The following is a 15,234-nucleotide window of genomic DNA, read 5'->3' on the forward strand; positions in this document are numbered from 1 at the left end:
AGGTGGGAAATGGTCGGGTAGATTGCAGGATTGCAAACGGGACAGAAGCTGCCACAGCACAATCTCTTCTGCTTTGGGGTCTCCTGCCCATGCTAAATGTAGGTCCCAACTATTTGACGAAGAACTGAGGATCTACAGACCGTCAGTGTTAGAACAGAGGCAACATCTTGGTGGACTAAAGGAGTTGTTTGTTCTTGCTAACAAGAGTTTTCTTCATCTCTTGGGGTGGCTTTTGGGAAACAATGTGGTTTTCAAGGCAGCCTTGTGGTGTCCTAAAGCCACTGCCAGCCAGGGCACCCTCTGCAGTCCTCAGCACGAACCCGCTGGGGTTAGTGGAGACTGGATGTTCTTGCCTGGTTGAGTGGCTCCGACAAACAGAGCCTGAGGATGTGTGGGTTGATGTTCTCTGGAGACATCTGAGCTGGTCAAGCTTGAGTTGGATTCGGAGTGCGTTTTATGGATCTTTAGTCTTCAAATCCTGAACACGATGACTGCAATACGGACCAGTTTCTCAACACAGCCATGGTATTGGGTTCGTGTAGTGCTGCGTCTCTTCATGCATAGGTACCAGCTGTTTTGGGAAGGTGATAAACCTTGAATCCTGGAAGGTTGCTGTTATTCCCAGAGCATGTTTTTGTTATGCTGCTGTGTCTCTCATTCTGCTTTTCCATCTTGTAATACCATTTGGAAGCTGTCCATGCCACACAGGCAAACCTGGCTCTGAACCTGCAGACTTGCAAGCCCAGAGCTTGCTTCCTGGCTTTTAACTGGGAACTCTTGAAGACATGAGCACAGCTCTTGGGTTTGCCATCAGTAGGTCTTGAAGACATGGAGTAAGAAATGTGGGTGGCCAGGCTGAATGGGGCATGAAGAGCCCAAGGAGACGGTTAAGGTTTCTTAGGGCTTGAGCTGAGATGTTTGATGCAGCCTCTGGTGTGCTATAGATCTTCCTGCTGAGGGAGAAGTAAGTTGGACGTTACAGCACTGAACCAGCCTTTGTGCTTTCTATGCAGCTCCGAGAGGATCCCAGTGACCCTGAACTTGGATGGAATAGTTCAGGTGTTGGACTGCCACCTTCACGACACATCCATTGGGATGATGACCAGAATTGCAGTCCTGAAATGGCTCTACCACTTGTACATCAAGACTCCTCGTAAGGTGGGTCAGGGACTCAGCATGCAGACGTGCTGCTTCCTCCACGGGACTGAGCTTGCATGCTCCTGTCCTGCTCCTTGCCTTTGAATTGAGTATAATCACCTCTGCAGTATTGCAACCAAGTGTCTGCCTGCCTTTTCTGAGGAGGCTTTGGCTGCTGCATACTCAGTTGCTCGAGGGATAAGAGCTCTCCCATTCAGATGGAAAATGCTGGTGAAGCTTTTGGCAGCTTTCCTCAGGGTGGAGAGTCCCTGGCGAAGGGTGAGCAGGCCTGTAGGACTGATGCCATCCATCTTTCTGGTTCTAGATGTTTCGACACGCTGACAGTCTCTTCCCCATCCTGCTACGGACCCTCTCAGATGAATCGGATGAGGTAAGTGCTGCAGTTGCTGCGGAAGTCCTTCTGGAAGTTCATTGTCTCCATATCGAGTCAGACTTTAGACTTTTTGGGTTGAACTGGGGGATTTTGAAACCTGGCCAGTGTTGGCTCTGAGCAATTTAACTCTGTCAGCTGAAGAGGAGATGCCCCAATGCAGAGCCTGTAGGTAGCTGCCCGGCTGAAAGCCCAGCCGTCTGTCTGTATAAGCCTTGCTCTCCATCTCTGAGAGCAAAAGCCTTCTCCTGTAAATCATTTGCACCTTCCTAGGAAGACAGCTGGAACTGCAGGCCCCGGAGCTGGTGACTTCTCTGTGCGCTGAGTCGTGGTCAGGTCCTTGGTGAGCAAGAATCTGGGCGCCCTGTGACAGTTCTGTAGAGACGTGAGGGGGATCGTGTCCGCACAGTGCTGCAAAACCCAAGTCATGAGGAGGTGAAGCAGCACTCACTGTTAGCAGGGCAACATCAGCATTGCCTGGTGGGACTGCAGTAGGTGCCCAGTGGCATCACCTTGGCTGGGAATTGCTCAGCTTGGACGTGAACAAAGAAAATCAGGCAGTGATGAGTGAACCACCTTGCTCTGCCTTTGCTTTTCTGCCTGCGCCTTGACCTTGGAGTGTAGTGCTCCTTATTTCCGTCTATATCGGAAGAAATGTGAGGCGCGGGACGAGGAAGGGGTCCTGCCCCTCTGCTCTGCTCTGGTGAGACTCCACCTGGAGCCCTGCGTTCATCTCTGGAGTTCTCAGCACAGGAAGGACATGGCTTTGTTGGAGTGAGTCCAGAGGAGACCATGGAGATGATCTAAGGGCTGGAGCACCTCCTGTACGAGGACAAGCTGGGGGATTTGTGGTTGTTCAGCCTGAAGAACAGAAGGCTCTGAGGAGACCTTAGAGTAGCTTCCAGAACTGAAAGGGGCTCCAGGAAAGCTGAGGGGGGGTTCTTGATCAGGGAGTGCAGGGAGAGGACGAAGGGGAGTGCTTTTAAGCTGAAAGAGGGGAGATTGAGATGAGATCTTAAGAAGAAATGTTTTGCTGTGAGGGTGGGGAGGCCCTGGCCCAGGGTGCCCAGAGCAGTGGTGGCTGCCCCATCCCTGGAGGGGTTCAAGGCCAGGTTGGATGGGGCTGGAGCCCCTGATCCAGTGGGAGGTGTCCCTGCCCAGGGCAGGGGGTGGAACTGAATCATAGAATCACTAGGTTGGAAAAGACCTTTGAGATCATCAAGCCCAACCATAACTGGATGGGCTTTTTGAGGTCCCTTCCAACCCAACCTGTCCTATTATTTTGTGATTTCCAGGCTGCCTTCCTGAGGTGCTGCACCGTTTTCCTGTTTCCTTGTCTGTCTTTCTCACCCTTCTTCTCTCGTTCCAGTCATCTCAGTTTCGGCATCTTTGTCCTTTTCTCCTCATCTCTGTTGTATCCTGGGGCATTCCTATTGCTTGGGTGGGAGGCTGGCAGCTTCGGGGCACAGCTGGCCCAGGCACTGGTGGCACTTCTTCCATCCGTTCGATACCTCTTGCCCAGGGCTACAAACGATCCTGGCTAATTTTTTGGGGGCCAGACTTTCATCGTGGAATAAAAACCACACCGTATCTGCTTTGCCTTACGCACTCAGGGCATGAAACCCCAATCCCGCAATAACTGCCACGTGCGAGGCGCTTGTTAAGAGAGAAGGGAAGGGAAAAAGCAAGTGTGAGAATGACTTGCAAAGTCGCAAAGGCAAGCGACTGCCTGGCCGTTTTCCATACCCTGCTGCTTATGATGCAGACCTTTCCAAAAGAGTCCCCAAGCAGGCATCTGCCTTTCCAGTGCTCTAGAAAGCCTGCATCTTGCAGATAGTCTCTCCAGCTTGGCAGGAGATCGCAGTGAGTCATGTTGCAATTACACTGCTTATTAATATTTGAAAAAAGCAGTGAAGAAAGGACCCTCGTGATGCATTTCCTTCATGTGACATAACTGGGAATGGCTCAAAAGTAATTTTAAGCTGATTTATTTAATCCTGTCTTCTATTTATTTAAATGTTTGGAGGATTTTTTTTTTCCTAAGGAAATCCATAGACAAGTCAATCCATTAAACAGCACTGCTCAGCTGGCTCCCAACCAGATCTGCTTCTCTCTGCAGAGGAAATAGAAATGACCGAAATAGTAGGGGGTTTTCAAGCTGGGCGTTTCTGGGAACGATGAGGACTGATCAGACTGGCTAACGTGCATCGTCAGTGCCAGTTACAAAAGGAGACACTGGGTACTTTCTGAGCCTTTACTCCCTGCTCAGTACAGTATTTGTATACATGTTTGCGTTGTCCTGGGGCAGATTAGCATCCCAGAAGCTCTTGGCTACAGGGTGGGGATCACCAGAGTAGTGGGGTGGCCTATGTGAGCTAACCTGTCAACTTGCTGATGAGGAAGCATCTCACTCACCTTTGCAGGTAGGGCTCCACACGTAGTATTGCTAGCGCAAGATGTGCACATACATTCAAGGTTGGATTTTCTTCCTGCTGCGATGCTGCCCTCCCCAAGGGAACCTGACTGGGCAGCAGTGCCCATACAATCCTTCTTCCTAGCAAGGCTGAACATCCTTTTGCAGTGCCTGTGGATCCCCTGGCTCCTGTGCATGATTTGGCTGTTGCTTTGACGACATGCCCAGAAGCTGTCCCGGAGTCATTGTTTCTTGCTAGGTCATCACCAAAGGAGAATCGTGTCTTTGGAGGAGCACTGTTAGTCAAGGCTTTGCATCAGACTGTAAGATGGTGCTCAGGCACCTTATTATTAAGGTCTGGTCTTGCTGAGCTGCTCCAAGTCTCTCTGTGCACTTGTCATAAATAATCAAGCCCAAAGCAAGGAGAGAGTCAACATCAGATGGAGTCGGATCTGTGCCCTTTAAGTTGTCATGCCTGGTTTTATTGTTCAAGTAGCACAAGGTGTTGCACCACCTCCACTCTACTGAACAGGGGCCAGTATCTCATGATGTATCTGCAGGGTCCTGAGTCATCTCTGCCTTCTCTCCCGTTCCTCTTCCTACCCGCTTCTCCTACGCCAGTAAAGAAATGGTCAGGGGACCTAGTTAAGATTCACAAAAGCAACAGGGAGCGCAGAGAAGTTGGAGCAAAGCTGAAGCAAGCAGTTCCCTTTGATATGTAGACAAGTCGGGATACAAGGATTCCTGGCTGTCAGACGTTGTACTGCTGCACTGCGTCACCTCATGCCGGTTCCTGTGCTTCCCCAGCAGGGAGATGCTCCATCCTACCTTTGAGACCTGGCTTTGAAGGCAATCTTTAAAAGCCCTGGTTAAAACTTGGTGTGGCTGAATGCCTCCTTATAGCTCCAAGGCTAACAGGGTCCTGCTGGGAGTGGGTTTTTCTGCACACCCTGCTTCTTTCATCGGTGTGCGTCTCACGGCCCTGACACCTGGTTGAAGAAAAGGTGAAAGTCAAAGCCCAAATGCTCTTCAGGATCAGTGGGTTGGACCTTTCCACCCACAGCTTAAAAGCACTGCTGCTGGTAGGCACTGCTGAACAGAGGATCTGTTCTTTGGGTTTTCTCTCTCTGCCAGCTTCTGGTGAAAACGCAGCTTCTGCGGTAGCTGCTCAGTTCCCTGGGTCCTTCCTGACTGGACCCAGATGCTGAGTTCAGGTGGACGCAACAGGTGGTGAGGGCATCTCTGAGAAAACTGTGCTGGTTTTCTTTCTTTGCTTTGTTCTCCTTTCTCTGGCTCCAAAATGGACTTGTTTCTTTACAGCTGAATGTGTTCCTGTTTGCCTGTCTGCTGCTCTGAGTCTTGCTGGGGGTTGGAAGTTGTGCTGGGACTTTTGCCTGACTCGTGTAGAAATGACGCAGAAGGTGGAGCTGGTGTCTGATGTGAAGTAGGATAGAATCCAGCTTCCTTTCAACTCTGCTAATGTGAAAACCTACCTGCATTCATGCAGTGGCCAAGCGAGGCTTTGAATTTGGCAAGAAGATCCAAATGATTTCTGAGCTTGCTGTTTGCAGCACTAGCTCCTAGAGCATAGAATCACCAGGTTGGAAAAGACCCACTGGATCATCGAGTCCAACCATTCCTAACACTCCCTTAAACCATGTCCCTAAGCACTTCATCCACCCGTTCCTTAAACACCTCCAGGGAAGGCGACTCGACCACCTCCCTGGGCAGCTGTTCCAGTACCCAATGACTCTTTCTGTGAAGAATTTTTTTCTGATATCCAGCCTGACCCTCCCCTGGCGGAGCTTCAGGCCATTCCCCCTTGTCCTGTCCTCTGTCACTTGGGAGAAGAGCCCAGCTCCCTCCTCTCCACAACCTCCTTTCAGGTAGTTGTAGAGAGTACTAAGGTCTCAATCCTTCAGAAGTCTGCTCCTGGCACTGGAGAAGAGTTGGTGCCCTTTCCTGAGGGCTACCACAGCCTGAGGAGGTAAAGATAGACTTGAATGTCTGAATGACCTTCAAGCCAACTTCTCCATGACAAGCTTGACACATTTTTCTCCCCTCTTGGATTTCCAGCATTAAAGTGGGAGAGGAGGAACCCCACATATGGTGATACACTGGTATTAGTCTCTCTCCTTTGCTGTTAACTCCTGCACCCATCCTGCCTGTCCTACTGCAGCACTGCTGGGTTTCAAAGCGCAGGTCTCTGCCCTTGCTCTCTGAACTGTGCTGTCATGCTGACTCCTGACAAACTTCTCCCATTGCCCCCAATTCCCAGTACAATGAAGCTGAACAAAAGCTTGTGCCAAAGTGAAGAGCTGTCTTAGTGTGGTTTGGTTTGGGGCTTTGCTCTGTTGGTTTTACATCCATTGTGTCCCAGCTCCCAGCCTTTAATTTGCCACAGCTGAAATATCATGACCACATGCAAAGCAGAGGGTGTAAACTGAAGAGAACTGTAATGTACATGTGCCTGGCTTTTGGTTTTATATTGTTGGCGGTAAAGCTTCTCTAGAGAGAGAGACTCAAAGGTACGAGGTACTGAAGCAGGGAGGCTGCTCCTTTTCAGGAGGGCAGTTACACCGAGAGCAAGCTTGGAACTGCGATGGTGGGGTGTAGAGGGAGGTTATCATTTCAGTTGGATAGCGGACGATGTGGCCGGCCCAGCCCGCCGCATGTGGAAGCAGCCTGTGAGCAGAAGTCTTGAAGCAGGGTGGGGTGACACTTCCTGCAAGGACTTAAGGCATTGCAAGGGCAGTGCGTTGAAAGATAATCTCTGCACTGTGTCGTGCAGGAATAGAAGGTTTCTTTGAGGCAGTGCAATCCACAGGGAGTTTCTTGGCTCAGCAACAATTTCAAACTGGCACAGGTTGCCCATCCCTGGATGTGTGGCTGCCCCATCCCTGGAGGTGTTCAAGGCCAGGCTGGATGGGGCTTTGAGCAACCTGATCCAGGGGAGGTGTCCCTGCCTGTGGCGAGGGGTTGGAACTGAATGGGCTTTAAGGTTCCTTCCAACAAAACCATTCCGTGTTTCTATTTAACCGTAACTGCATGTATACATAGAGAGTTTATACCTATCCTGAACGATTAATGGTAACCGGGTAGTCTGGGCTCAAGGTGGTGCTTGTAGTGTTCCCAGGTGAAATCACAGAGCAGCCTGAACCACGGAACACCTGATACGGAGAACAGGCAATTTGTGTCCCAGGGAGCTGGCTTGGAGTGTGTCCAAGGTGTGGGGAAAAAGGTGGAGGGTGCAGGATTTGCCGAGCTCGGCTTTGGCTGCCTGGCTCCCCAGCATGTGGAGGTGCTGGATGGGAGACAAGGGAGCAAATAGGAGTGGACCCTTTGCCTGTCACAAGTGCTGGGACTGTGGGTGCTGAATTTGAAGGGGTTGCAGACATCCCGCCCCCCCCCCACCCCGATGGCCTGCAGGGATGCTCTGGGGCAGCTCCTGCTTCCTCCAGCCCCATCCCACTGGTTGGACCTGTGGTGCCTCTTCCCTGCCCTCTAATGTGTGAAGAAATACCTCCTTAGTAATCCCGGCCTCCGTCTGGCATCAGGTGATGTGTTAAGCTATCTGTGCGCTAATTAAACACGCTTACAGAGATGCTCTGAGCTGTGACAGTGCTCGTGCTCGGGGTGCTGTGTCCCGGCTCTCGCGCGCCTGCAGTGGGGGCAAACGGGGGTTTGCAAAAGCAGGAGGGAGGACAGGGAGTTTTCAAGTTGCAGCTGGGTTTCAGGTGGTTGGGGCTGTATTACCAAGTGACATCCCCACTGCCTGCTGTGTTTGCCGATGCTGTGAGCGTGTGTTACCATGGCCCGGTAAGATTTGCCCTGGGAGGGAGAAGCCCCCAGCCCTGCTGCCTCTCCTCTGCTCCCCGTCCCCTCCTGGCCCCAGGATGAAATCTGGCGGCTGTAAAGGGAAGAGGAGGTAAAAGGAGTCTTGGCAAGATCAGAGGAGAAAAGTTGCTGTGCTGGGGACCTGAAAAGAAGTCCGGTTAAATTGGTGTGGGAAGATTAATGGTGTTTTTTTCTTTTCTTTTTTTCTGTCTTTAAAGCCAGTGGAGGCAGGGGGGATGCAAGTTTGCTTTTCACACTGTGTGTGTCTGGGGCTCGGCCAGCCTCACTGCTGGCTGCTCTTGGCCGCGGGACTGCCTGCTCGTGCTCACCTCTCCTCCCCTGGCTACAGTTAAAGTTTGGAGGGAGGAAAAAGAACAACCCCAAAACAAAATAAATGAAGCCCTCTGTGTGTGCTGCGGCAGCGAGGGGCTGTGTTGGAGTGGTGTGGCAGGTGCCCAGCAGCGTCCTGGGGCTGGTGTGTGCCTGGGCACCTCCCAGCAGCACCCTCAGCTGTCCTGGTCCCCACTGGGTGCTCCTTCACCCCCTGCCTTGCCACTTCCGGTAGTACCGTGGGGTTTCCCACAGCTCCCTGTTGAAGAAGTGCATGGCAGCTCTTAACCTTCTTGTAGCATCTTCCTTCCGCTGAATTCCCATCTTTGTCTTGGCAAGAATAACTGTCCCTGATGCCATGCGCCCCATTTCATTGCGCAGAGAAACCTCACCCTCTGGGACACCCGAGGCTGCCCATGAGCACCTATCTCCCTGCTGCGCGCAGGCATGCTGATCTTTTAATTTCTTTTTCCTTTGGAACTTTTCCATAAATACTAGCGAGGTCAGCACCTTCAGCTCAGTGCCTATCCTTGCCACCGTCTGTGCCCCGGGAGCTGCCACTGCAGCCTGCCCTGGTGCCTGGGTGCCACCGTGTGCTGCAGGGTGCTGTCTCGCACCCCAGGGGTCTGCAGCAGATTTGGGGTCACCTCCCTTCCTCTGCAACCTGCCAGGGCTAGCCCGGTGTTTTAGCCAGAGGCAAAGTCTTCTCCGGGAGCATCAGGGCGATGCTTTGCACGCAGGACGTGCATCCCATCCACCACACACCATCAGGGGCTGCTTTTCCCCTGCTCTTACCCTGCGCTGCTGCGGGCAGAGCTGGTCTCATCTCCATTCAACCAGAACAAGCTGCAAATTAACCTGACCTAGATCTGGAGAAGCCAGAGACCGACAGTTCCGTGTGCCCTCAAAATCCATGCTCTTGAGGCAATATGGGGAGAAATCTTGCCTATTCCCAAGGGAGAAGAAGTAGCTGCTTATTTATAACTGCTTATTTTTAACTATCTCATTACCCTCCCCTCATCCCCAGGCCACGCAAGGAGCTCGACCTCCTCAGTGCTGCGCTTTGTCCCTGTGCTGGGAACAGCTCGAGGTGCTGGCCAGGTCTCTTCATCCATCATGATGCTGCGTTCCCTGCTCCTTTCAATCCACACTAACCAGCCCCCGGAGCAGGGACGCCACCCTGCATCTCATTGCCACTCAGACCTTCAAGGAGATCCCTCCTGGTGTGGGAAACCACCCTTGTTGACCCTTCCTTTGGGCTGACCCTTGGGATTGCCCGCTCGCCCTCCAGCAGGGAACGGCTCTGGCCCTTGTGCTCCTGGCACTGCTGGGTCCGGCGGCTGCTTGGCTCCTGACGGGTGGGACCAGCTCGCTCCTGGCGCAGCCAGCCCGTTGCCATGGCAATGGCAGGATATTGCTTTCTTACTGCCTCCTCACTCGCACAAAGCCAGCCACCGGTTCCAGCTTTGCTTAATGCAGGGATGTGCAATGCATACCAAGCGCTCTTGGCTCTCCTCTGTCCCCGAATGGGAACCTGCTCCGGAGCGTGCAGAGAAGAAGCAGCAGGAGCTAAAGCTCCCTCCCTCTTTCCCACGCCTGGAAATGCCTGGGTCTTTGCAGCCGCCTGCTCCTCTTCCTCCAGGTGCTCGTGCTCCTGTTTCTTATTTCCTCCATATTTTCCAGTTATAAAGTCCAGTCTGTGCTGTTTTTTGTCGCTTCCTGCCTGTGACCTATATGGCTGGCTTGGGGGACCCCTCAACTATTCCAAAGGTTGAGAGGTCCAGTCGTGCCCTTGGCAGTGCTGATTGCTGCTGGCCAGAGCATCCCAAGCCGCATCTCAGAGATGGGGCTTGGCCCATGGCTCTGCAAGGCTGGGTTCAGGATCCGACCTCGCAGAATAAGGCACGACTCTAAATGCTTTGAGAGGCAGCAGGGGTGATTTTTGCCTGGCCCACAGTCTTAGTCCCGTTTTCTGTTGCTGTGGGAGCTGCTGGTGAAGCCTACGCTTGGATGATAGCCGGAGTCATTGCCTGGATGGGTGGGCTCAAGAGGGGAGCTGTAGGAGCAGCGAATCCAGCAGGGTGGCAGTCATGGGCAGCTGGTTTGTGCGGTACATCAGCCATGTGTTGATACAGCCTTGGCACGGTAGCTTACGTCATCCTGGTTGTGTTGGCACGCGTGCTGACTTCAGCAAAATCAGTAGCCTGAACAACAGTCCCACCTCTCACCCGCCTGCCAGCCCCGTGTCCAAGCCCCAGGACTCTTTGCCAGGTTTAGCCAAAGACAGAGAGGCTTGGAAACCTCCATGTGTGTTCTTTCTCCAGCGGTGAGAACTTGGGACCCACATTAATGCCTTCCCCAGTTTAAATGCTGCAGGTTCTGCTGAGCAGCGTGGTTAGCCACCAGAGAACCTACACAGGGCTCCAGGAGACCAGGCATCATGAGCTCTGCTCAGAGGCATCGTCTGTGTGATACGAAACACCATCAGCATTGCTTTATCTGAGCCACTGATGCTTGAAAGCCCTGCAGAGCCAGGAAGACAGCGAGGAACAAGGTCGTTCCTCTGCCAAGGACTGTAGCATCGCTTCCTGGACGAGGATGAAGGCTGGCAATGGCAGTGATGTCCCACGATGGCAATGGAGTCCCATCCTTGACACCATCGCAGAGGTGCCATGTTCATCAGGGACAGCAGCATCGTTGTTCTTCATTGCACAAGTTGTTTTCGTCTTATGCTTTTTCATCCCCAGGGGAGCCACAGGCTGGGATTTTAATCGTGTTTATAGGCACAGGGTATTCCCAAGCGTGCTGGAGCCTCGTGGTGCCCGCAGCAGCCTTCTTCCCTACAGCTGGCTCTGCACCGAAGCCTGGACACTGCACTGCCTGCTCAAAGGCTGCTGGGGGCTTAAAAATCAGCCCTGAATATGAAAAAACCCACCCCAACTTAAGATATCTGCAACAGAAGAACCTGGGGCTCCTCTTTCTGATTTTCAGGGATTGTATTTTCTAGTTCTACACAATAAAAAAACCCACATAATTGGCTTTTTCAGGGATAAGGGTATTTTCATACCTCAAAAGCTAAAACTCCCATATAACTGCAGCTCTTGAAGAAAATGCGTTGTGAGAACGTGTGGAAGGCCTGGGTTACTGTGCTGGTGGGCAAGGAGTGGTTAGGGATGTGCTGTACTGGATGCCGATGGCTTCAGCGTGGCCATCAGCCCTTTTTGGCAGCCTTTCTGCTCCGCACAGCCCTGCTCTGCTCAGAGCATGAGGGACGGCTGATGAAACATCGAGACCCAAGGACATCTGAATGAAGGGGGACCCAAAATAGCCTGAGACATGAGAAGGGTTGAGGACGAAAAAAAATACCCACCCTGTAATAACTTCTCCAGAAATGCTATATATAGACTAATTCGGCAGCTTCTGGAAGGAAAGAGCTATGAAATCTGAATGGTAGCTCTGCTTCAACGTCCCGAGTGTTTGCCCCGATAGGATCCCCGTACTCTCGCTGGGGCTCGCTGTGGTCATGAGTGAGAGAAGGGAAGCAAAACCTAGACTTCCCTGAGGTGGGAAGAAGGAGAAGCAAATTCCTCTCCTGGCTGCATAGATTCGGTTTAATTTCACATGTTCCCTTAGGACTTACAGAGCAGAAACTGTTTTTTTCTCACCTTTCCTCTTTCCTGCCCCATCCCCTCTGCAATCATTTGACATCTCTACCTTGAACTTTATAGATAGCCTACACCTTTCTTAATGCACCAGGATTTGCTGCTGGCTTTCCATCTCGTTCTCTCCAGCCATGGTTTTGGAAAGGAAAGCTCACCCCACTGGGTGTCTCCGCTCACACCGTGCTGTCCCTCTCTCCACAGGTTATTTTGAAGGATCTGGAAGTGTTGGCCGAGATCGCTTCTTCCCCTGCAGGACATACGGAAGGTCACGGTCCTTCCAATGGCTCTGATGCACGACCCAGCCCAGTGGAGCTTCACGTCCCCGGCAGGGCCAGCCCGCTGAGCTCCTCCGGTGAGTGCCCTCTGTGCCGCAGCTCCGTGCCTCCCCGCTGCCTGGTCTCACTTGATGCTTGGCAGCACTGATCAGATTTACTTAGGCAGAAGGAGAAGCCTCTCGCAGTTGTACATCACTATATCCATCCCCTCCTGGCATCACTTGGGGGTCGAGTGTGTCATGGCAGAGACCAGGGCACTGCTTTTATGTTTATTGTTCTTTCCTTTAGCTCGTTTTTGGGGCTTTGAGACCCTAATTAGCAGCAGGATATTGCAGAGGCCTCTGTGGAAGGAGGTCGTTATTGTCCTATTTTTGATGGGACCTTGGGTACCAGCCTTTTCTGTCTTGTAGAAGTTTTCAGAGCTTCTAAAAGCAGCTCAGGACGGGATGCTGGCTGCAAGCCCAGGTGTCGCGAGCAGGAATGGATCTGCAGAGGGTTCAGTGTGTGCCCAGGTTGACTATGAACTGCTACGGTGCTCTGAGTGTCAGATAAGAGCTCAGAAGAGAGACAGAGAGACTAAGGGATACAAAAAAAAGCCTTTCATTAATCATCCTGGCACATCAGGAAGTTTTGTCCACCTTCCCTTGTCTGTGGCTCATCCTTTACAGTTGCTTGGCTGCCCCTTTGCCTCTGCTGCTGCTATTTAAGGGCCTCCCCGTTGTACTCCCCAGGCCAGGTCGTCCTGGCCAAAAGCACGTTTCACAGCAGCTTTGGATTGCAGCCCGTGCGCAGATGAGCCAAGACTGCCTTTCTCCACATGGAATGTGGCCACAAGGCCTTGCAAAATCACTGCTGGAGAGGGAGGCTTCTCTTTTTGCTCCCTGGGCTTTGTTTCCTCTGAAGATCTTAGATCACTTGCCCCTCCCCTGGCTTTGAAATGTCCACACCAGCAACCAGGTCAGGTTTGGGGTTGTTTGGGTGGGGGTTTTTTTGCAGATGTACCTGTCTGGCAGCTGTAGCCAGGCTCTGTGATGGAGGGGTGCAACGCTGGCGACCTTCCCAAGCCTTCTGCGAGTCTCATCCATCCTCCCGGTGTCAGAAGTGAGACCGCCTGGGTGGAGCAGCTCCTGCAGTGCTGGCCAAGCAGCCGAGGAGCTGCAGTTCAGCTCACACTGATGGTTGTCTGAGGTTTCCTTCCTTGTGGATCGTCTAAAAATAGCAGGCTGGATGGCGTTGATCCTAACAGCTGCCGTGGCCCCTGTTAGCTATTTGGAAGAGCAACTTGGCTTCACTTATTTAAGTGTAATGTTTGAAAAGAGTCTGGCTCTCCACACGTTGAGCAGATCTGCTGGAGCCAGAGCTCCTGTTGCCCCAGCATGGGGTAACCTGCCCCCTCGCAGGTCCTAATGGACTCTGGCTTTGTCACCTACTTTCCTCTTCCTTGTAATGCACTAGAAAATGGTTTATTTGGAAATTTATTTGAGGCTGATCTTTGCAGGGTTGTTGGCTTTCACCCAAAGGCAGATGCTTTTGGGGAGAGGGAAAGGAGAAGGATCATTGGCCTCAGATGTTACGCATAGAGGGACGTGGCCCTGGTCCTGTCCAACTCTGACCACCCAGGGCTGAGAGCTGCTGAGCTCTGGCTTGTGGGGGAATGAAGAGTCACAGCTGGGCCAGGACCCTCCTGGATTATGCCTGGAAAAGTAGAGGCTCTTGGAAAAGTCTCTCTTTGTCAGAGGGTTGTTTGGGGGTCTGTTTTTGGAGTGGAAGGGCAGCTGGTAGGAATCCCTGTGGTCCCAGGATAACGATGTCGAGTGGGAGCGCGAGTGAACCTGCCTCTGCCCTGCAGACTGATGTGTTTGTGAGTACAGCCTTTCCCAGGCCAAAGCCGTGAGCTGTTGGCACTGAAGAAAGGCTGTACCCCTTCTGGGGCCACTGGTTTTGTACTGGAACGTATGGGAGCATTACCTAAGCACACCTCCTGGGCTGGTGCACCCTGGCACGGGCAGCGCTTTCTCAGCGGTGGGAGTTATTGCAGCATTGGAGGGGAGGAGTCAGGGCACCAGTGCTTCTCCTCAGGGTAAAATCATTCTGTTCCCTTCATCACACTTTAAACCACGATGCCATCGGAGCTGGCAGTGAGAGGAGAGCTGTGTCGGCTCAGCCATCTCAGATCTGCTCCTCTCTTACCCCGTAGGCTCATCGGAGTGTGCAGTTGATGGCTTTGCAGGTGAAAGAACACAAGCATCCTTAAAACCCTTGAGGTTTCCATGCTGCGCTCTCCATGCCGACGCTCCGGGCTTTGCCATCTGACTGGTGAGGGCAGGATGGAGGCGGAAGGGGCCGGTGCCCCCATGGTATTTGTCCTGCTTCCTCTTGCTCCCTTTCTTCCCTCGGGATGTGTTTATGCAGTTGTTTCCCTGCCATTGAGTTCAGTTTCCTTCAGATGCTGGTTGATTAGTCAGGAGAGCCGTGTCCCACTTCCGCAGCCCGTTCCCAGCTACAGTTTTTATTTAGCCGCTTTGTTCTCCAGTTACGTAAGGTCAGCTGCCCTCGATGCCTTCTCCAAACACAATGAGCCGGGGCCAGCCCAGCACCGCCTGGGAGACCCCACATCTCTCCTTGTGACCTGCTCCGGCTGCCCTGGGAGAGGCTGTTTGGCTGCTGACCTCCATGGGTCTGCCCTTGGTTATCTTCTGCCCACTTTTCAGGGGCAAGCTCTGCAGGGTTGTGCCCAAGAGTTTCCTGCTCCTTGGGGTGATGGTGCAAGTACCCATCAGGTTTGTACAATGGGAATCCAGCTGCCTGCTTTGCTTTGGAAGTGTTTTGCCAACTGTGTAGAAGTTGGGAGAAGTAGCAGGTGACCCAAGAGTGGTTGTCACCAAGGCCAGCAGGTCGAGGGAGTGGATTTTGCCGCTCTACTCTGCTCTGGCAAGACACCAGACTGGCTGGACACAGTACTATGTCCAGCTCTGGAACCCTCGGCACAGGAAGGACATGGACCTGTTGAGGGAGGTCCAGAGGAGGCCACAAAGATGATCATAGGATCACCTGGCTGGAGCACCTTCCTTATGAGGACAGACTGAGAGAGTTGGGATTCTTCAGCCTGGAGAAGGCTCTGGGGAGACCATATCACAGCCTTTTAGTGCTTAAATGGGGCCTAAAGAAAATGGAGGCGGACATTCAGCA

At 52.6% G+C, this 15,234-nt stretch overlaps 1 protein-coding gene across 1 annotated transcript in view; it reads left to right on the top strand.

The window, feature by feature from the left end:
* Window positions 1-15,234, top strand: part of VAC14 (VAC14 component of PIKFYVE complex) — a 66,791-nt gene that overhangs the window by 20,199 nt on the left and 31,358 nt on the right. The window contains exons 11-13 of the mRNA XM_054079010.1: window positions 1,014-1,158; window positions 1,463-1,528; window positions 11,972-12,122. Of these exons, the coding sequence (XP_053934985.1) occupies window positions 1,014-1,158; window positions 1,463-1,528; window positions 11,972-12,122 (362 nt within the window). The remainder of the gene's footprint in view (window positions 1-1,013; window positions 1,159-1,462; window positions 1,529-11,971; window positions 12,123-15,234) is intronic.

Source organism: Cuculus canorus, chromosome 13 (assembly GCF_017976375.1).
Source record: "Cuculus canorus isolate bCucCan1 chromosome 13, bCucCan1.pri, whole genome shotgun sequence".
In the NCBI taxonomy this organism is placed as follows: Eukaryota; Metazoa; Chordata; class Aves; order Cuculiformes; family Cuculidae; genus Cuculus; species Cuculus canorus.